At 43.8% G+C, this 23,536-nt stretch overlaps 1 protein-coding gene across 3 annotated transcripts in view; it reads right to left on the reverse strand.

Annotated features, from left to right (window-relative positions):
* Positions 1-23,536, reverse strand: part of CDKL5 (cyclin dependent kinase like 5) — a 213,508-nt gene that overhangs the window by 115,566 nt on the left and 74,406 nt on the right. For all 3 annotated transcript variants that reach the window (XM_034755895.1, XM_034755902.1, XM_034755884.1), the window contains exons 2-3: positions 11,365-11,592; positions 10,348-10,382 (exon numbers count right to left, since the gene is read on the reverse strand). In XM_034755895.1, the coding sequence (XP_034611786.1) occupies positions 10,348-10,382; positions 11,365-11,428 (99 nt within the window). In that variant the 5' untranslated portion in view covers positions 11,429-11,592. The remainder of the gene's footprint in view (positions 1-10,347; positions 10,383-11,364; positions 11,593-23,536) is intronic.

The raw sequence follows: 23,536 nt of genomic DNA on the forward strand, positions 1-23,536 counted from the left end.
TCTGCATGAATAAAACAGCTAAACATATTCCTGTAAATCAGTTTGTCATCCTGGAACATTGTCTGTTGGGCCTTAAGGTTACTCTACTAATTCTGTCTCAAGAAACATTTTAGCTGCTAATCTGGATGTATTTACATTATTCTTGCCGTTTTTTGTCAAGCAAAACACTCAACTTGGTCGCATTTCTCACTCTGTCTGTCATAAGATATCAGATGCAGTCTGCAAAAGATCATTTCCAAAGTTTTGGGGAGTCTTCTAGCCTTCAGTGGGGGAAAAAACTATTAAATTTGGTGATAACTGGACAATTCTAAATAGCACTCATTTGGTTCTGCAGGCAGAGGAGCATCAGGACATTAAAGTTAACTCAGCCAGTCCTCCCTCCAGTTCATTTGGATACATCTGTCCGATTGGTAGAGACACTAAATGATGCTGCAGGTCAGGACTGGAGTGCTTTGCAAGAGTTGGGGGTGTGGTACAGAGGTTCAGGACTGGAATAGTGGGAGCTGCTTCAGCTCAGGAGTTATACTGGCTCAGTAGGAGTGAGGCTGGAGTTGTAAATTATGACTCCCTCCACACTATACCTGGCTTAGGCAAGAGGACTCATCTTTGCCCAGTCAACTGTTTTTTAGCTCAGCTAAACAGTGCCCATTTGGTGCTACAGGCACATTCTACAGCACCAACTGGGCATAGTCAAAGTGAGAGTTGACCAAGGCAGACAGCAGTGTTTGGGTTTAAAATTAGGGTTACTGAAGGGAGGGAGTGATGACTGGCAGAGTTACCGATGATGTGATAGTGCTGCTGCTCAAAGGCTCCTGCCTGCACCACCAAATGGGTAGTATCAAAAGGAAGTTGTTAGTATGAAAATGATGAAACAGAGAAGAGGAGTATTTTAAATTACTTAATACTAAAATTTGGGTTTAGTGGCAGTATCCTGTAAAATTGCTATAGGTTCAGGGATAGAAACTGTGTTTTTGTCCCTCCGACCACCTGCCAGCTTGCCCTACATACGCAACAAGATGTGTGATCCACTGGTGAATATTGGCACAACTAGTCATTCTGGTCCCAAGAAACAGATGGAGAAATGACCAGAGTGGGAGATTTATTGAAATATACTTACCATTGGAAAATCTAGGTTTCTAGATATTGATAAAGTAGGTATGACTGGATATAAGGGTATGTCTACACTACCGCCGAATCAGCATGCAGCGATCGATCCAGCGGGGGTCGATTTATCGCGTCTAGTCTTGACACGATAAATCAATTCCTGAGCGCTCTCCTGTCGACTCCTGTACCACACCACCACGAGAAGCGCAGGCGGAGTCGACAAGGGAGCGGCAGCAGTCAACTCACCACAGTAAGTGTATTTAAGAATGTCAACTTCAGCTACGTTATTCACGTAGCTGAAGTTGCGTAACTTAGATCTATTCCCCTCACCCCCCCTTCAATGTAGACCAAGCCTAAGAAAGTAGTTCTTTCCTTGTACACACTCATTCTATTATACTTTCTCTAGTTAATCTCATTGGCTCACTCAGTTCAAATCCAGAAAGCCATTCTAGTTTGAACATCACTCCATTTGGAAGTAAAAGCCATCTGTTTATTCAGGTCTTCCATTAATGAGAGATATTTGACTTCCCTTTGGCAGTACATCTCCTGTCTGGAATTCCTCAGTCTGTAGTTGGCTGAGATGTCGGATTGTAAGAATGTATTGCCATATTTGGAGGGAGAAGTGTGCCTGTCTACTCTGGTTTATTTCCATAAATTGTATCCAGTTATGGACTTAAATCAATGTAACAATCACGGCTCTACTTTGTTAAAGTGAATGTCTATCTCCAAAATTACATAAAATGTCTCAAATCATGAGGTGGAGTATGCTTAACTATGGTGTTCAGAATGTTTTAAACTTCAAGGTTGGCCTACAATCTATTTGACAGATTCTTTTTTCATTGCTTCAGTTAACATTAGTGCTTCTCAACCAGAGGTCTGGGGTCCCCTGGGGGGCCGCGACCAGGTTTCAGAGAGTCCGCCAAGCAGGACCAGTGTTAGCCTTGCTGGGGCCCAGGGCAGAATGCCAAAGTCCCATGGCATGGGGCTGAAGCGTGGGGCCCTGAGCCCCACCACCTGGGGCTAAAGCAGAAGCCTGAGCAGCTTAGTTTCATGGGGCCCTGGGAAATTGCCCTGCTTGCTACCCTTTAACACCAGCCCTGGCTTTTTATATACAGAAAAGCCGTTATTGTGGCACAGGAGAGCCATGGAATTTTTATAGCATGTGGGCGGGGGTGGGAAAGAAAACTCAACAAAAAAGCTTGAGAACCCCTGGTCTCTCCCCCCACTCCTCTCCAAGGGCTCCTAGTCTCCCACCCTAGGTTTCTCATGCAAAGAGAAGACTCAGAAGGCAAGGTGAAGATGTGGATAGGAAAGAAAAGTGTGTCCACTGAAGCACACTCCCCAGCCTTGAATGGAACCTAAGAGTACTGAATGTCGTCATTCCTCTACTGTCTGCAAATAACTGAAGCATACTAACAAAATGTATGACTTATTTCCCCCACCCCAACCAGTGCTAGTCCACAGAGACGATGATGCCGTCAGTTCCTCAAGTGGCAGAGGTCTATGCAGTGTGGATCTAAAAGGTTCCAACCTTGCTAATGCACCATGTGGATGTCATCATGATCCCACATGATGGAATTTCAGGTATTTTTTTAGATTGTTTTTTAAAAAAAAACTAGAAAATGTCACACAAAATGCTACATTAAGAGAACATTAAGGTTGCAAAGGCTGGCATTCAAAGGTAGAAAATACCATAATTAAGGCTGCTTGTGCAATCTCAATTTGGCTCCCTTGTAAAATTTTATGCATTATGATTCAGTCTTTAATTACATGATCACATACTTTTTTTTCCTCCCCCCCACAGGAGCCCTGCCTCCTTCAGTCCACAGAATGGAACTGCTCTGGGATGAATCAATCTTGTGTAATGAAGAAAGTTGTTCCCTGCTTCATTTGATGCAGAAGTTGGAAGGTGTATGGAAACAAGACTGAAAGAAGGGAAAGGAAACTCATGGTTCAGGCAGCTGATGGCTGCCTCTGCCACAGATTTTCTATGTGAGCTGGCAAATCACTTAAACCAAACCTTTCATAGGTGGTCACTAGCTGCATGTTTCATTTTCTGGGTACATGATCTGAGATCCTGGGATCTGATTTGCAGAAATGCTGAGCTCTCACAGCTGTAACTGAAGTCAAAGGAAGCTATGCTCTGACATATGAAGTGCTAAGTACTCTGAAAAAACAGACATTTCAAATCAGTCTCTAAAAGGTAGTGGATGCTTTTGACTAATCTCTGTGCCTCCATTCCCTATGTATAAAATGGAGATAATACCACCCCCTCACCTCACAGGGGTTTTGTAAAAATAATTTCATTAATATTTGTGAAGCACTCCTACTAGAGTGCCAGAGAAAAGCCAGTGAGGACATTAATAATTCTCTCTTCAGAGCAAGGTTTGACCCACGTACAGTAAATAAGGCATGGGGCCATACACCAAAACTTTGAAGAATAAAACAATGAATAGCTGACCATTAAGGCAGACAGGTGTCCTGTAGGGAAAAGATATTATGTGATCATGAAACGAAGACTACTATAATAATTGTGCACAAGTGGGCCAAATTAAGGTTGCACAGGCATCTAAACATTGTTTGTTTTAAGTCTGTTGAGAAAGCTGAACACAGAAATAAAAATATCCTAATAACAAATGTCTATTAGCAATAACAGATGCATCGTGCTGTTGGTTAGCATTTCTAGGCTGAAGAAATATTAGTCATCCTGGAGGAGTTTACTTTTGCCTTCATGATGATATGCCCTTAGTTAGTTATTCTGTTTTAAGTGTCAAAAATAAGGTTTTTATTTTGTATATCCCATTCGCCCCTTGTCTAAGCACACACACTACAATAGATATGAAGTTTACTAATAGTAAGTCACTATATCTTTTTGATAACTTTGCAATTATGGGGCTAGATCCTCAGTTGATATAAATTTACCCCAGCAGAGAATCAGGACCGTTGCATATTATACCACTCTGTCTCTAAAGAGTAGTTAAATTCCTGCATTCTGATTCTCAGGAATAAATTGCTACTCCCAGGAAAAAGGAAAACTGCATTTGCTGAGGGATCATTACTGGGAAAGAAGGTAAACTTCCGACAATTTGGTAGGATTTCCAGTCTATGTCCAAGAGACTCTTACTGGAATAGTATGGATGTTGTGGATCAGGACTGAGTTGCATTGGCACAGCTGTGTTGGGAAGCTTACACAGCCCCCACCAGCATTAAACGTGAGTCAGGCCACTATTATCAGTCCATCATTTTCATAAGCACTAAATCTGCCCATTGTATTTTTAAGCTATAAAGAAGGAAAATGAAAATTACTTATTTAAAATATGAGATAAATAGTGCAGCAGGTCACATCTATCAGTGAAATGAAAGGCTGTGATAACCATGGCATAATGGGAGCTTTTTTTCCCACAGCCAACACAGATGCCTAACTTGACTCACTGAACTGGCCTACATGACATATAGACTTTAAAAAAGCTGAAACGCCATTCATTTTAGATAAGCAATTTATATTCCAATCACACAAAGTGAGGAGGCCTAGTATGTAAACTGTTATATAAGGATCTGAACTGAGCGCGAGTGTGTGGGGAACTTGCTTTCCACTCGCAACTCCAAATTTCACTCACTCATAAAAATAAACGTTTTAAATCAAACTAATCAGTAGTGAAGTAGTAAAAATGTTGACGTGTGGCAGGGTCACATTTTAAAAAGACAAACTTCTGTATGCAAGAATGTGTACATTCACACACAAATAACAATTTTGTGAAGAATCAGGCAACGGTACATGAAAACTAGCTATTTAGTATTTAAATCTCCATTTCCTGGAATAAATATGAAATTTGCATATAAAATCAGTACTTCAGTGTTTGTTTACTTGTACATCTCGAAGTGCACAACTGTACGGTTTTGGGGGGGGTTATTGGGCTTGCAAATGGATTTTCTTTTTTAAAGTGGCAGCCCTTACAATTGTTATCGTTAGGTTTCAGAGCTGTTATTTCTCTGAGAAGAATGGCAGAAGTTCCTGACCTTTAAAGCTACTTACAGGCCACCTGTAGACTTGATTTAAATGACAATGTATTTGATTTACAGTTCTCTTTGCAGCCATAAGAAAGAGATTAAACTGTGCAGAAATGGAAGAGCAGCATACCATTGCATAGTGCCTCAATCTTACCCTTTATGTTAGTAGGAGTATTATTAATGTGTAGTCACACTTGGAGCTGCAAAATGGGAGAAATATACCCAGCTTAGACAATCATGGAGGAAGAGATGTTCCAAGAACTTAACTATTTTACAGCAGAATTTTTGTCTTTCAGAGAACTCTTCTTAAAAATTAGTTATTTTGTACTATCTGAAACTTTTAAACATTTTTATTCCTAATTTTTGGGACTCTTAGTTAATCGCAGTTAACTCACGCGATTAACTCGAAATATTAATCACAGGTTTAATCGCACTGTTAAACAATAGAATACAAATTGAAATGTATTAAATATTTTGGATGTTTTTTCTACATTTTCATATATATTGTATTCTGTGTTGCAATTGAAATCAATATTACAAATATTTCCACTGTAAAAATAAAGAAATTGCACTACAGTGCTTGTATGAGGTGAATTGAAAAATACTATTTCTTTGATCATGAAAGTGCAACTTACAAATTTAGATTTTGTTTGTTTGTTACGTAACTGCACTCAAAAACAAAACAATGTAAAACTTCAGAGCCTACAGGTCCACTCTGTCCTACTTCTTGTTCAGCCAAACGCTAAGACAAACAAGTTTGTTTACAACTTGTGGGGCTGCAAGCTGCGGCCGAGCGGTGGGAACTCAGGCCTCACTAGAGACACCACGCCGCTGGATGTGGTGCGCTGAGGCTCCAGGAGCGGGGGTAAGTTGCATGGTAAGGGGCCGGGTACCTCCCCGACCTTATCCCCAACAGCCCTGACCCCCAGCTCTGAACCCAGCCCTTCTGAGCCAGACACACCCCGACCCCCCCCCCCCACCGCCCCGACCTCCCGCTCCAAGCCCAGCCCCTCTGAACCGGACCCCCCCCCCAGACCCCATCTCCCCACAGCCCTGAGCCCAGCCCCTGTGAGCCGGGCACCCCCCAACCCAAAGCCCAGCTCCCCACCCGGCCCTGGGCAACAGCAGCACCACTCCCAGGCAGCGACAGCCCATTGGCACCAACCATCACCCAGCAACAGCCCATTATGTAAATGCAAATGTATGCATACCATTAAAGCATTTAATGTTTTTAAATAATGTATTTAGGGTATTTTCAAATTACTACAAATTAATTTTTGAATGTATTTCACTAGTTATTTTTTTACATTTCCAAATACATGTTACTATAGTATTGCAACTTTTTTTTAATGGAAGGGCCCCCCGAAATTGCTTTGCCCCAGGCCCCCTGAATCCTCTGGCCGGCCCTGGCTGATGATGCTTGCTAAAAAAAATAATGTAATTAAATTTGTGACTGAACTCGTTGGGGGAGATTTGTATATCCCCTGCTCTGTTTTACCTGCATTCTGTCATGTATTTCATGTTATAACAGTCTCGGATGATGACCCAACACGTTGTTCATAGAATCATAGAATATCAGGGTTGGAAGGGACCTCAGGAGGTCATCTAGTCCAACCCCCTGCTCAAAGCAGGACCAATTCCCAACTAAATCATCCCAGCCAGGGCTTTGTCAAGCCTGACCTTAAAAACCTCTAAGGAAGGAACAGGAGTACTTGTGGCACCTTAGAGACTAACAAATTTATTAGAGCATAAGCTTTCGTGGACTACAGCCCATTTCTATTATCTAAGGAAGGAGATTCCACCACCTCCCTAGGTAACTCATTCCAGTGTTTCACCATCCTCCCAGTGAAAAAGTTTTTCCTAATATCCAACCTAAACCTCCCCAACTGCAACTTGAGACCATTACTCCTTGTTCTGCCATCAGGTACCACTGAGAACAGTCTAGATCCATCCTCTTTGGAATCCCCTTTCAGGTAGTTGAAGGCTGCTATCAAATCTCCCCTCATTCTTCTCTTCTGCAGACTAAATCTCAGTTCCCTCAGCCTCCACTCATAAGTCATGTGCTCCAGCCCCCTAATCATTTTTGTTGCCCTCCGCTGGACTCTTTCCAATTTTTCCACATCCTTCTTGTAGTGTGGGGCCCAAAACTGGACACAGTACTCCAGATGAGGCCTCACCAATGTCGAATAGAGGGGAATGATCATGTCCCTCGATCTGCTGGTAATGCCCCTACTTATGCAGCCCAAAATGCCGTTAGCCTTCTTGGCAACAAGGGCACACTGTTGACTCACATCCAGCTTCTCGTCCACTGTAACCCTTAGGTCCTTTTCTGCAGAACCGCTTCCTAGCCATTCGGTCCTTAGTCTGTAACAGTGCATGGGATTCTTCCGTCCTAAGTGGAGGATTCTGCATTTGTCCTTGTTGAACCTCATCAGGTTTCTTGTGGATCAATCTTCTAATTTGTCTAGGTCCCTCTGTATCCTGTCCCTACCCTCCAGCATATCTACCATTCCTCCCAGTTTAGGGTCATCTGCAAACTTGCTGAGAGTGCAGTCCACACCATCCTCCAGATCATTAATAAAGATATTAAACAAAACCAGCCCCAGGACCGACCCTTGGGGCACGCCGCTTGAAACCGGCTGCCAACTAGACATGGAGCCATTGATCACTACCCATTGAGCCTGACGATCTAGCCAGCTTTCTATCCACCTTACAGTCTTTAACTGTACTTTAACTTGGAGGCAAGAATACTGTGGGAGACCGTATCAAAAGCTTTGCTAAAGTCAAGGAATAACACATCCACTGCTTTCCCGTCATCCACAAAGCCAGTTATCTCATCATAGAAGGCAATTAGGTTAGTCAGGCACGACTTCCCCTTCGTGAATCCATGCTGACTGTTCCTGATCACTTTCCTCTCCTCTAAATGTTTCATAATTGATTCCTTGAGGACCTGCTCCATGATTTTTCCAGGGACTGAGGTGAGGCTGACTGGCCTGTAGTTCCCCGGATCCTCCTCCTTCCCTTTTTTAAAGATGGGCACTACATTAGCCTTTTTCCAGTCATCCGGGACCTCCCCCGATCGCCATGAGTTTTCAAAAATAATGGCTAATGGCTCTGCAATCTCACCCGCCAACTCCTTTAGCACCCTCGGATGCAGCGCATCCGGCCCCATGGACTTGTGCACGTCCAGTTTTTCTAAATAGTCCCGAACCACTTCTTTCTCCACAGAGGGCTGGTTCATTTTAAAAACACTTCACTACAGATTTCACAAAACACAAAGAAGGTACTAATGTAAGATTTCTAAAACAGTTACAGTTCTCAACCCAAGGTTTAAGAATCTGAAGTGCCTTCCAAAATCTGAGAGAGATGAGGTGTGGAGCATGCTTTCAGAACAAAACAGAACCTGAACCTCCAAAAAAGAAAATCAACCTTCTGCTGATAGCATCTGACTCAGATAATGAAAATGAACACGTGTCGGTTTGCACTGATTTGGATTGTTATCTTGCAGGACCCCCCATCAGCATGGATACATGTCCTCAGGAATGGTGGTTGAAGCATGAAGGGACATATGAATCTTTAGTGCATCTGGCACAAATATCTCACGACACTGGCTAAAAGAGTGCCTCTTTCAGGTGACATTGTAAACAAGAAGCGGGCAACATTATCTCCTGCAAATGTAAACACACTTGTTTGTCTGAGCAATTGGCTGAACAAGAAGTAGGACTGGGTGGACTTGCAGGCTCTAAAATGTTAGGTTTTTTTGTACAGTTCTATATTTGTAAGCTCAACTTTCAGGATAAAGAGACTGCACTACAGTACTTGTATTAGGTGAATTGAAAAATACTATTTTGTTTTTTTACAGTGCAAATACTTGTAATCAAAAATAAATATAAGCAGTGTACATTTGTATTGAATCAATAGATTAGAAAATGTAGAAAACAATCCAAAAATATTTAAATAAATGGTATTCTATTAGCAGTGTGATTAATCACGCAATTAATCGTGATTACGTTTTTTAAAATCGTTGACAGGCCTACTAATTTTATAATACATAGTCAAGATAGTCAACCTATAAATGGCAATTTCATATAATCCTTAAGGATTAAGTATCCCAAATTGAATTTAAACATCTGAAACTAGATTTGGGAGGTAGGCATTACATGTTCTACAATTTTTATTTTATTTTAAATAGCTGTTCAAGTAAAGGCAAGAGGGACAAAGCAATAAGAACACAAAAGAAAATGAAAGTGTAAATAGACTATATTTAGTAGACAGTCTACACTAGACATTTTGGTATCTTAACTGCACAGTTGGAAGGGAGAATGAGGTATTTATTTCTTGGACAAGTTCCTCCTAACTTTTTGTCAGTTTTGATCCTTCTCTCCCTTCACATCAGCACCACTCTTCATTTCCTTTGCACTGATCCCATGAACGCATACACACACACTAACCAGATGGCAAAACTGAAATTTATGCAAGAAACCCAATTTACATGGGCCTCAGTTACATTTTTTGGCAATCCTCAAATATAGTACATCATGTCCAAAAGCACAGCAACTAAGATAAGGAATGAGCAACCTCATCACACATTCCCAGATACATCAAGTGATTCATTTTGTTTCAGGCACACTGAATTTCAAACTCCATTCGCATTTTCAAAACTGTGTTTTCTGTTTTTCATTTGTCCTTTGCCAGGTTAAACTGAATATTCTTTTACTGCAGTTAGATTATCAAACGGCAGCCGTGGAAATTCCATGTATCGGTGCTGAACAATTTGTTGCCACGTTACAGAAAACCAGACATCGTATTAGCAAGATATGATTAATTACACAACAATACACTCTACTTAGAATGTTTTGAATCATTCAACAATATTTTTCTTTTATCCAACTCTCAATATTAATTTCCAGGACTACATCTGAAGCATGATCAGACTAGTAACACTTAATATGTTCTCTGAATTTCTGTTCAATAATTTGTGTGTTAATTTTATAAATTCTAAACTCTGTCTTTTTGATTATATCTTACCCTAGGATGCAGCTGTTTCCTGTCACAATATAGTCAAATCAGGACCTTGAACAACTGATTGCAGGCCAAGGCCTGTCCCAAACAAGGCAGCAAAACGTACGTCTAATATATATTAACAACCCAGGTCTCACTCTCCATGTTTAAAATTTAATTTTTGCTTTCATCCATGGATTAACATCTATGTACAATTAAAAGCACTCTATTTACCTTGTGTCTGCATTTAAGTACAACCCCATAGGCTCCTGAAACACAAAGGAAAAAACAAACAAACAGATTAATTACCATGCTGTGGGAAAAGGAAGCAAAATACACTACATTTCACAGCTGTCTAATATGTATTATGGATGCATTGTTCCTAATATTATCTTCTTACACTTATATCTAAAATGCTTTGTTACATTTTTGTGTAGCAAAATTTTAAAATGTAAGTATATGACTTTCAAATTCTTCTGTGAATTCCTTATTTTTAGAAATATGCAAGAAAATTTGGAATAACTGCATATTCCTATAATAAGTGGCAGTAGTGTAGATAGCCAACTAATAGACTTTAAAAAAAAAAAAAACAGAAAAAAAAGTGTGATTTCATGTACATTCTGGTACCTCTAACTTTTTGTTTACTTTTAGGGCATCTCTCAGGGCTTATTTACACTGAAAATGCTATAGCGACACAGCTGTAGCGGCATTCTCCTATTGGTACAGGTAATCCACCTCCTCGAGAAGCAGCAGCTAAATTGATAGAAAAATTCTTCTGTTGACCTAGCGCTGCCTGTCTACAGAGAGACTAAGGTCAGCTTAACTTCGCCACTCAAGGTATGGTTTTTTCACACCCTGACATATCGGGGTTCCGTTGGATTTGTAATAATAAGATCGTTTTTCCATTTTTTTAGGACATCCTGACAACTTAAAAATGAGACAATGGCTTTATTACTTCATATGTTAACTTATATATGCAAATAATTTTGTCTAGCTCTGTAATGTCCATAGTTAAGCATAGAAATTGTAGAAATCTGAGAAATAAAATTGTTTGTGACCTGGATAACAATGATTTATTTTTAAGAACCAATGACTGCCAACATTAAAGTCATCTTGAGAAATAACATTTTGCAGAATTTCATCTAATGGGAACAGGCTTTATTTTTTTCTGTCTAATAATAGAATAATATATAAATAGCCTCTGAATTCTGTTAATTCTAATTCATATTTCATTAAGAAGAACTGACTTACCTTCACCTACAACCCCAAGGATCTCAAATTTATTCATCACATTACCAATGTTAAGAATCTTCATGAAGACAAATTCCTCTTGTGATGAGAGCCACAGAGCATGGCACAGAGAAGAGTATCTAAAGGGTCTGTGGTAGGACAAACTGAAGACTTTTGACAGGAGAAATCCACATTGATTGACTGGACTTCTTACATACTTGTCCTAGTTTCCAGGAAGCTATTTAATGCCTAGAAATAAATGAATGGTAAAATTAGCATCAGGAAATCTTGTTTTACAGCACGCAAAGAAAAACAATGGCATATATTCACAATATTTACCATCAGCACTGTGGTATTTGATAAAGAAAATTGCCTCACCCCCTTTCTGGGATTTACAATCAATAGAGCTCTGCAGCATGTGTAAAGGAAGCCAGCAAAGGTGACTACATATCTGATATATGGCACAGCTGGTTTTGTAATCCCATATGCAGGACATCATTTAAAATAAGAAAACAACTTACATAAGAAATGTTTCCTGCTGGTAGAAGAGAAAAATTGCAGTGATCTACCACAGTGGGTAGTTGAACACACACACCTATAAATGCTAGTGTTTTCTCTTCCATTTATGTTGGCAGCTAGCTACAGAAAAACAGATTGTGATTAGCCAGTTTATTCTTCACCTCACTCCCATGATAGAAAATCTTCATTGGAAGAATCCTTACTATGCTAGCTCCTCTTTTTCTATCTTTTATTACACCTGGAAATATTTTAAACACTTTTCATGGTTAAATCTATTAGGAGCCTGTTTAAAACAAATATGCTGAAAAATATTTATGATATAAGAATTTTCAAACAAATTAAATATACTTAGTACTGTACAATACACATACCCTTTCAAAGTTCTATTTGTAGCGAAGTTATACAATTGCAGACAATAAATGTAGTAATTACAAAAAAAGTGATACAAACACAAAAAGCAAGTTTTTACTCCAGGTAAAATTTGTCACCTATAGTTTTAGTAGAATGATAAGTGTACCAAGATTTATTTTGCCACTGTATATAGTATCATCAATACATACACCATTTATTTATTTTAAAATGTAGAGAAAAATAAACCACCAATAGATTCACTGTAAAAGCGAATGGTTTTTCACATCTCAGTGCCCTACGATTGGGACTGCTCATGAGGAACTAGCCTGCAGGATGGGAATGAATCCATATAATTAAACCAATACACGGCACAGGCTACATCTTCACTATGGGGGGGGGGTCGATTTAAGATACTCGCGTAGCTGAATTCGACGTATCCGAGGCGACTTACCCCGCCGTGAGGACGGCGGCAAATCGACCTCCGCAGCTCCCCCGTCAACGGCGCTTACTCCTACCAGTGGCTGGTGGAGTACAAGCATCGATTCGGGGATCAATTGTCACGTCCCGACAAGACGCGATAATTCGATCCCCGAGAGATAGATTTCTACCCGCCGATTCAGGCAGGTAGTGAAGACGTAGCCACAGAGATCGAAGACCTAACTCTGCTGGATTCTGCACACACAGAAACAAAGCTACATCACTATTTTAGTGTTGCCAATGGATGTTGTCGAGAGTGCTGCTGTGAGCCACACATAACGAAGAGGAGAGGTATGAGATATGGCAAAAACACCACAATGCTGGCCTTGTCAAAAGACCTGGAAGACAAACTTGTTTGTAAAGAAACCAAAAGCTACATTAAAAAAGAGAATCAAATACAGTATCTTAGAACCAAATTTTCTCTCTCTTAAAGTGATTATAATATGAAGGTAAGAAAGGTCTTCCTAAATTAAACAGCTGGGGAAAAAATAGCTTAAAAAGTTATTCCTTCATTACTGAAATATTTTCATAGTTATTTTAGTCGGGCAGGAGAAATCATTTTCTTTACTTGAGTCTCTGTTAAAGAGATGGCATTTCTTTTCATTCCCAACCTGCACCCTTCATCTCTTCCTTCCACATTCTTTCCCCCTCTGCCCCCATATGTGTGGCTTTTTTCTCTCCTTCCCCTTTGCAGCTCCTTCAATCTTTAAGGTAACAGTAACAAAACAACTAAAGAAACCACAGAAAGATATCTAATCTGTTAACCCCTGCACTACAGCCTATAATGAGCTGTGTTTTGTCCACCCCATTGTAGCATTTGCACATACACAAATCTTCGTGTTATGTGCAGATTGTGTATTAGTAATTAAACTACTGCTAGATTGGTGCTGAAAACACCAACGATGCTAGAGAATAAATGAGAATAAACTAAAAAAAGCTGCATTCTATACACAAGAAAAAAAAAGTTGCCAGAGAGAAAGAAGATCAACTCAGAAAATAAAATTTATTTTCAACTTCCTATTGGTATCAGTCAACAATTTCTTTAATGAAGGTATTAAAGAAGACTAACACCAGTCCCTGTGATAACTAGCAATCCAGTCACAAAACTTGGTAGCTTAGTGTGTATAATTATCCTCTTAACAGCTCTTGTTCTTCATCCAGTTTTAAATGTACATGATAATATTGAAGCCATTAGGAATTAGTGGAAAATAATCTCTCATGAGACTATATCTAAAGCTTTAAGAACCCTAAAGATATGTACACGTTTACCTTCATCTACTAATTCTGAAATTCTATAACAACAGCAATTCAAGTCTGGCAATACCTGTTCCTCAAAGCCATGCTGCCTACTATTTATGGTTCAGTTCTTTTACTGATTTTTCTTGATTGGTTCTCTTTCAATATTTGTTCCATATGTTACTAGGGATAAAGGCTAGATTAGCAAGAGAGTCATTGCCAAGGTCACTTTAAAAAAAATTAGTATGAGCTTCCTTCCACAAACCAGTCTACCTGCATATCAACAGTTAAAATTACAATATAAACATTATTGGTTGTAAGTTAAAACTAATACCTCAAGTTCCACCTGAAAACATATTGGCCATGAGCAAAGATCACACAGCACAGGTGCAACTGTGCTCCTGATGTCAAACTGCACTAGTAAGTGTACTACCATTTGCTGCACTAGTTTCAGCTTCAGAACAGTCTAAAGCTCTGTCTACACTACCCACAGGGGGTGTGAACAGCAGTGCATGCTGAAGTGCTGCACTGTAACTTCGCCATATGAACTCACCGGGTGCAAAGTAAACTGTTCCTAGATGGCATTAGTGTAGTTCTGTTTGAAAAAAATTACATCAGACACAAACTAGGAACCTTATAGTTTGTGCCCACAGCTTCCACACAGGGGAGTTTCAGCACGCTGCTATTCACACACCCCGTAGTCCGAACTGTGAGACCATACAGACACAGCCTCCGGTGTATAGCGCCAGTGAAAGGACAGTACACCAATCTAATATCGAGGTGACAAAGGCATAAATAATCATTACAAGATCCAGATAAGAAAAGGCGATAGCCATTAACTCAGATATCCAGCAGCAACCTAGGATCTAGTAATATACCTGAGCACAAAACGTGTGTCCATACACGGTTTATCAAGGTACTACTGTAAAAGCAAACAACAAGGGAACTAGTCTAATTTTAATACAGCCAAACCTTAGTTGCTTAAGAACAAATACCAAGGCTGCTCAAACCTGTTCATGGCACGAAACTGCTACTAACATTTGCGAGACAAGGTGGGTGCGGTAATATTGGTGAGAGACACAAGCTTTTAAGCCACACAGAGTTCTTCTTCAGGTCTGGAAAACCTGAAGAAGAGCTCTGTATAATCTCGAAAGCTTGCTTCAGGCTATGGCTAACTACAGAGCTTACAGCAGCTCAGCTGCACTGAAGCAGCTGCACAGCTGTAACTAGGGTGACCAGATCACCACACTAAAATATCGGGACACACTGGGGTGCCATCAGCCCCGCCCACAGTCCACCCCCGCTCCTCCACCACTCTGCCCCAGGTCCCACCCACTCGCTCTCCCCTTCCCCCCCACCAGGACAGTCCTGATTTTATTGGGACATCTGGTCACCCTCGCTGTAACGCTGCTTGTGAAGTACTAACGCAGATGCTCTAAGCCGAGAGCTTTCCCATCGACTTAATTGCTCCGGCCCCAGCAAGTGGCAGTAGTTATGTCAGTGGGAGAGCTGTCCCCACTGGTGTTTAGGTCAGTGTAACTTACTTTGCTCAGGGAGTTGTTTTATTCACATCCCTGAGTGACATAATTTATATCCACTTAAACTGTAGTGTGTACATAGCCTCTCTCACCAACAGAAGTTGGTCCAATAAAAGATTCTCTCATCCACCTTTTGTCTCTCTAACATCCTGGGAAAAAACACTGCTACACCACCACCGCATACTAACATGTGAATCCAGCAAGCTCCTATTTACAGTTATATCACTAGAACTTCAGTTGTTCCCCATCTATAGCTCACTCATCGAGACAAACAAAGGGACACTGGAAAAAGTCACACCCAGAATTGGAACACATATTCAGATTCTCTGTAGAGAGGGGAAAGGACTGAATGAGCTTAGAGACTGAACTATCAGCCAAGATTCAGGTTCTGTGTTTTGTTTGGCTCTGCTAATCCTACACTTCATCTATAGGAGAGTCCACCTCCAAAAATAAAACAAAGCTGTCCTGAATACTTTGTATTCAGGTTCAAATCATAGATAAAGATGCAGGACAAGAACGGTTACTCAATGTTCTCATAACTGTTGTTCTTCAAGAGGTGTTGTTCATGTCCATTCCAATCAGGTGTGTGCGCGCACACGCGCACAGTAGCTGGAAGATTTTTCCCCAGCAGCATCCATGGGGGTCAGCCTGAGCGCCCCCTGGGCACCCAATAAATGGCCCTGCCAACCCGCCACCTCTTCAGGTTCCTTCTTGCTGGCTAATCTGACAGAGGGGTAAGGAGGGTGGGTATTAGAATGGACATGAACACCACATCTCAAAGAACAACAGTTATGAGAAGGTGAGTAACAGTTTTTTCTTCAAGTGCTTGTTCATGTCAATTCCAATAAGATGACTCACAAGTTCAAGTTCAGGAGGTGGGATCAGTGTTGTCCACTGATTGGAGCACTGCTCATCCGAAGGCTGCATTGTCTCTGGCATGCTGGATAAGCGCATAGTGCATGGTGAAAGTATGAATAGAGGACCATAGGCGTGAGCAGCACATTTCATTAGGGTGTGCACCCAGGGAGCCCTGCCCTAGCCCCGCCCCCCGCCCTGCCCCCATCCACTTCCTCCTACTTCCCACTCCCTGACTACCCCCTCCTGGGACCCATGCCCCTATCTAAGCCTTGTCCCCTAACTGCCCCCCAGGATCCCACCCCCTATCTAAGCCTCCCTGCTCCTTGTCCCCTGACTGCCCCCCTAGGACCCTACCCCCTACCTTTCCCTTGACTGCCCACCCTTCTCCACACCCCCGCCCCCAGACAGACCCCCAGGACTCTCACGCCTATCCAACCACTCCCCGCCCCCTGACAGCCCCCCCCAGAACTCCCAACTCATCCAACCCCCCACAGCTCCTTGTCCCCTGACCACCCCCTCCAGAGACCGACCCCCACCCTAACTGCCCCCGCCAGGACCCTCCTTACTCCCTGTCCCCTGACTGCCCCAATCCCTATCCACTCCCAACCCCCTGACAGACCCCGGGACTCCCATGCCCCATCCAACCCCCCTCCCCCCCGCTCCCTGACTGCCCCCTCCAGAGACTCCCCCCACCCCTAACCACCCCCCGCGGGATCCCACACCCTATCCAACCCTCCCTGCTCCCTGTCCCCTGACTGCCCCCACCCCTTATCCAACCCCCCTCCACGGACCCCTTACCATGAGGCTCCTAGCTGCATGTTTGGCTCTGTGCAGAGCCAGATACACTGCCCCGCAGGAGCGGGCAGTCCCGCCCCCTCAGAATGCTGCACACACGGCAGCATGGCTCCGGATGAACAGGGAGCATGTCTGCCTCCCCGCAGAGGCGAACACTGCCCCACGGGAGTGTGCAGCCCCAGCCCCCAGAGCGCTGCGCACGCGGCAGCACGGCTCCAGGGGAGAGGGGAAGGCAGGGGGGAGAGGGGAGCGACTTGCTGCGCTCGGCTGGGCGCTCCAGCCTGGGAGCATGGACCCCACGGCTTGCCGCAGCGGAAGAGTGGGGCCATTTTCCCACCCCTGCATTAGGGTGTTCCTGGGCACACCCGGCACACCCCGTACGCACGCCTATGCGGGGGACCATGTTGCCACTCTGCAGATTTCCTGAGTGGGAACCTGAGCCAGGAATGCTGTTGATGAAGCCTGCACCATGGTGAAGTGCGCAGTGATGGGAGGTGCAGGAACCCCCACCAGGCTGTAGCACTCACAAATGCAGGGCGTGATCCATAATGAAATGTGATGCGACCACACAGGCAGACCTTTAATTCTGTCCGCCACTGCCACGAATAAGTGGCTTGATTTTCTGAACAGCTTCGTTCTCTCAATGTAGGAAACTAGCGCCCTACCGACATCCAGTGAGTGCAGTCTTTGCTCCCTGCTGCTGGAATACAGCTTAGGGTAGAATACCAGGAGAAAGATGACCTGGTTGATGTGAAACTGCAATACAACCTTTGGTAGGAAAGCAGGATGGAGGTCTGAGCTGAACCTTGTCCTTATAGAACACAGTATAAGGGAGCTCTGATATTAGGGCCTTAAGTTCAGACACCGTCCTGGCCGACGTTATCGCTACCAGGAACATGACCCTGTAAAAAGAGAGAGCAGGGAGCACAACGCCAAGGGTACAAAGGGTGGTCCTATGCGTCTAGAATGGACCAGGTTGAGGTGCCAAGCCGGGACAGGCTGCCTTTTAGAAACTGGCTGACTATCGGGTTAGCAAAGACAGAACTGTCCTCCACAACTGGGTGGAAGGCCGAGATGGCAGCCAAGTGAACCCTTATTGATGACATCGAAAGCCCCTGCTGCTTCAGATGAAGGAAGTTGTCCAGAATAAGTGGCACAGACTAGCATTGGAAACAAATGGCACTGTGCCGACCAGATTAAAAATCTCTTTCACTTGTCAAGGCAGGTAGCTCTCGTAGAGGGTTTCCTGCTGCCAAGGAGGACTTGTCTAACCTGGTCTGAACAGGAAAGCTCTACTTTCAACCACGGAGCTTTCATACAGTGAGGTGCAGCGACCCAAAGTTCGGATGTTGGAGACTCTGATCTTATGTCAGAAGGCCCGGGAAGAGCGGCAGGGTGACTGGAGCTTCCAAGGACATGTCTAGGAGAGATATGTACCAGTGCTGGCAGGGCCAGGCTGGAGCTATCAATATGACCTCAAGATCTGGAGGGAATGAGCTCAGGACTACTTTGTGAACGAGCGGTATGGGTGGGAAGACACATAGGAGACAACCTCCCCAAGGGAGGAGCAACGCGTCCATGCTGGAGACCAGGCTGTGATTTTTGGAAGGAGCAGAACTGCTGGCACTTCCTGTTACATCACATAGTGAAGAGGTCTATCTGGGGAAATCCCCACCTCTGGAAAATTGAATGTCCGGGCAAAGGGACCACTCGTGGCCATGAACAGACCTTCTGAGGTGGTCCGCCAGCTCCTTTTGTACCCCAGGGAGGTACAACACTTACAGGCGTATTGAAATGTTCTATACAGAAGTCTCACAGCATGAGGACTTCCTGGAACAGGGGAGAGGAGCATGCATCCCGTTTGTTGATATAGAACATTGTCGTGGTATTGTCCATCGTAATTGGTGCACATTGTCCCGTTAAGTATGCCCGGAAGGTCTGGCATGCTATGCGCACCGCTCTCAGCTCTCTGACATTGATGTGGAGAGCCAGATCCGCCTGAGACCAGAGACCCTTAGTCCTGCGGTCTCCTAGATGTGCTCCCCAGCCCAATTCTAATGCATGTATCACTAGCGAAAGAGACAGTCGTGGACTGGTGAAGGGGACCCCTAAGCACACCTCCTGAGGGTCGAGCCACCACAGGAGGGAGTTGAGGGTCGGGCAAGGCAGGGTCATGATCCTGTCCAAGCTGTCCCGGGCTGACTGATACACAAATGCTAACCATGACTAGAGCGATCAGAGCCTCAGTCTGGCATGTTGCACCATGTAGCTACAAGCAGCCATGTGTCCCAGAAGCTTCAGGCAGTTTCTTGCTGTGGTGGTGGGAAACTGTCAGAACTCGAATGATACTGGCCAGGGTCTGGAACCTCACTTCCAGCAGTTATTCCCTGGCTTGAGTCGAGTCCAGTACTGCCCCTATAAACCCTATCCTCTGAACAGGGGACAGAGTCGATTTTGCTTAGTTTAGAAGGAGACCCAAGTTGTCAAAGGTGGCCCTGATGAATTGGACTTGAGCTTCCACTTGGGTCCTGGTCGTTGAGGTACGGAAACACCTGTACCTGGTGCCTGCGCAGGAATGCAGCAACAACTGCCATGCACATGGTGAAGACTCAAAGTGCTGCTGACAGGCCGAAAGGAAGGACTGTAAATTGGTAGTGAGTATTGTTCACCACAAACCTGAGGTACTTCCTGTGGGGCTGAGTGATTGCAATATGAAAGTAAGCGTCCTTCAAGTTGAGGGCAGCATACCAATCTGCTGGATCCAGTGAGGGGATGAGGGAGGCCAACGAAACCATGTGGAAGTTTGGTTTCTTCACAAACTTGTTGCGTTCTTGCAGATCCAGGATGGGCCTGCAGCCACCTTTGGCTTTCGGTATTAGGAAATACCGGGAATAAAAGCCCTCACCCTTGTGCTCCTGAGGAACCTCCTCCACTGCCCCTAGAGATAAGAGCAACTGCACCTCCTGGATAAGGAGTGCCTCATGAGAAGGGTCACTGAAGAGGGACGGGGAAGGGGGGGTGGAAGGGTGGGAGAGCACAGAATTGGATGGAGTATCCCCTCTCTACCATGCAGAGCACCCAGCGGTCTGAGGTGATACGGGACCATGCACAGTAGAAAGGGGATAGTCAGGACGAGAAGATAAGGCGGGGTGGATCCAATCTTTGCTGTGGTACTCTGTCCTCAACCGTGCCTTCAGAAGGCCAGTTTGGACCCTGAATACGGCTTGGGTTGTCCCAGGCCCTGGCCAGAGGGTTGACGCAGCCTTCTCCTGCTGGTCCTGCTTCTCCTTCTGGACCTGTCCCCTGGAGGTTCGTGACCGAACCACTGAGGAGGCCACGGACAGAAGTGTCTCCGCTCTGTCGATGGTGTACAGAGACACAGGCCCCGAGTGTGGCTCTAGAATCCTTTATGCTGTTTAGCGTCTTGTCCATTTTCTCCAAAATGGAGTCTCCCCCCTCAAAAGGCAGGTCTTGTATGGTCTGCTGGACCTCATAGCGGAGACCAGAAACCTGGAGCCATGAGCCCCTTCTCAGGCTACTCCTGTGGCCATAATCCTTGTGGCAGCATCTGGCCCGTCAAGTGCTGCCTGTAGGGACATCCTAGAGATCAGTCTTCCTTCTTCAACCAAAGCCAAAAATATGGCACAGGAGTCTGAGGGGAGCAACTCCGTGAATTTAGTCATCACCGAGCAAGTATTGTAGGAGTACATGCTGATGATGGCCTGCTGGTTAGATATTTGGAGTTACAGTTCCCCCGTTGAGTACACCTTTTGCACGAATAGGTCTAGTTTTTTAGCATCCCTATTCTTAAGGGAAGGGCCCTGAAAGCCTTGCCTCTCCTGCTGGTTAGCAGCATCCACCACCATAGAGTCACCACCGGGATGGAGCCTGCGGTGCCGGCGCATCCTCCTGCCTCGGGGGCAAGAACCACACCGTGAGACTCAGCAGGTCCTGAGCTACCTCAAAAGCATCCAGGGTGGATGGGAGCAGCAGATGCTCCGAGGGGTTCAGCAAGCGTGACGGGCCCAGACTCGACTACCTCACTTGGGCAGGAGTCGACGTAGCCCCACTCTGAGCCTCGGAGCCAAGACTTGCCAAGGGGGATTGGCCTCTTTGCGTTCTCCTCTTCTTCTGCGGCAGCGATTAGGATCGGTGCCGAAGGCTGGAGTGCCCCGAGAGGCTTCATGACAGTGCTGAGCCTCCTTGGGAGTGTCTTTCTTCGACACCAGATCTTTCAAAGGTGGCTCTGGAGCACTCTGCGCCAAAGACGACGTACTGGGAGCAGGATCCCTGGCACCTGGGTCTGACTGAGGTCGGGAGAGCTGCCTCCATAAGGAGGATTTTAAGCTGCTGCTCCCTCTCTTTAAGAGTTCTTGGTCGGAATTCCTGATAGATCTTGCAGCGGTCTTTTTGGTGACCCTCGCCCAGACACCTTAAGTGGGGGTCACTTTTAGGAATGCATTTCACACAGTCCTGGCAAGTCTTGAAGCCAGGGGATTGTGGCATGCCCCGGTGTCAAATAAGGGGGGTGGGGGAGAACCCGTTTGTAACTGAAACTTGTAAGTGAACTAACTATGCTATACTAACCAACTAGAATTAACTATCTACAGTGAAAACCGAAAGTACTGCTAAGCCACTTGCCGAAGCAAGAGCGAGGGGAAGTTCCAGATACCGTCACCGGTGGTAAGAAGGAAGTGAGGGGTTGGCAGGATGGCAAGGCTCTTCATTGGGCGTAAAAGGCAGGACTCTAGGGGGCACCCAGGCCGACCCCCATGGAGGCTGCTAGGGGAAAAATCTTCTGGCTACTGTGCAGGTGCGCATGCACACACCTGATTGGAATTGACATGAACAAGCACTCGAAGAAGAATTGTGAGCACCTCAGAGAGCTATGGCCAAAATTTTCAAAACTGGATGCCTAACATTTTATAAACACAACTTATCACCCTAGTGACCAGTTATATGAATTTGAAGGTATTTGGATAAAAACATTAGACGCACCCAAAGAATGCTAGACCTCCATTCCTCCTTACCCCTTCTATCCTCATTCCCTCCTCCTGGACCTGTCCTCTCTTTCCCTGCTCTCCCTATTCATTATTGTCTTCTCCTATTTTAGTATGGAAACTCCAACTATAACATGTTATGTCTATGTAGTATTCTCTCGTCTTGTATCGTCTCTGATCTTGCAGCTTTGATGAGTTGTAAAATTGCATAATTCAATTGGAGACCCTATGAAGTGTGCAAGTATTTGAGAACATATACAAGCTGTAAGTCATTCACTTTTTGTTCCTTTCATTGTCTGTTTCTTTACTGGGGGGAGGAAGGGGAAGAGAGGGGGGAAAAAAACCCACAATAAAAAATTAATCACGCACACAAAAGAAAAATGACAGCAGTAGGAGACAGTGCCACTTAGAACAACTTTTAAATCCCCCACTGTGAACAGACCTGCCCCCAAATCACATAGAGCCCAAAATGCCTATGGTGACTCAGAAGGGTTACCAACATCTTCTAAACAGGGCAAAAGTAGAAAGGAAAAATAAACACTTGCTCATTGATCTTCTGCTCTCCATTTTTCTCGCAGAGCCTAATTTTCATTAATCTACAGGATTTACTCCACTCCACACTGCAGGATAAAGAAGAACTTTTAGTTCTTAGTCTTTAAAGTACAAGAAAAATAAGGTATTAAATAAAGGTGAAAATAGAGAGTATTTATTAATACCCTATGAATGCCGGAACTAAACTTTGTGGTTATTCCAACACAGACCAAAATAACCACAATGACTGCTATCCCATATAATTTTCAACCCTAGTATTACTCTGATTGTTGGTTCATTATTCAGATTTTTTTTTAAATAAAACCCATGAAATCACTTTCTTAAACAAAAAAAGCACACATCTGCTAAAAATAAACCACCAAGAGGTCCAAAAAAGCCCAAAATGTCTAATTATAAATTAATAGCATCAGGTACTATACTGCTATTAAGTGAACAAAAATGTAATGTGTAACTAGCCCTTAGAAGTATTTACCAGATTTCTACTATTCATTCTTGATGCTTTTTTCAAAATCAGACCCACAGAGAATGTTTTTTCTTTCTTCTTTTAAATTAATAACTTCCCTCTCAGCCAACCTCATAAAAAATTAAACAAAAAAGTATCCAGAACATGCCAAAAAGAAAAGACACTTCACTGCCATTTGCCATGATAACAAAAGTATCGTTTTACTTACTTGACTCAAGATTACTTATCCGCCACACACTTAAAATGAACCTAAAGAAATTTCTAGTGTAGTAAACTTTGTTACTTTGAATTCTTCCTGACTCACTGGTTGCACTTCCTGACTCTCAAACTTTGTTCGACTATGACATCAGCTGATTCAATTGTTAATTCCAGGGCCATCAACTCCCCATCAGGAAGGGAAGCCA

This window comes from Trachemys scripta, chromosome 1, assembly GCF_013100865.1.
Source record: "Trachemys scripta elegans isolate TJP31775 chromosome 1, CAS_Tse_1.0, whole genome shotgun sequence".
Taxonomy (NCBI): Eukaryota; Metazoa; Chordata; order Testudines; family Emydidae; genus Trachemys; species Trachemys scripta.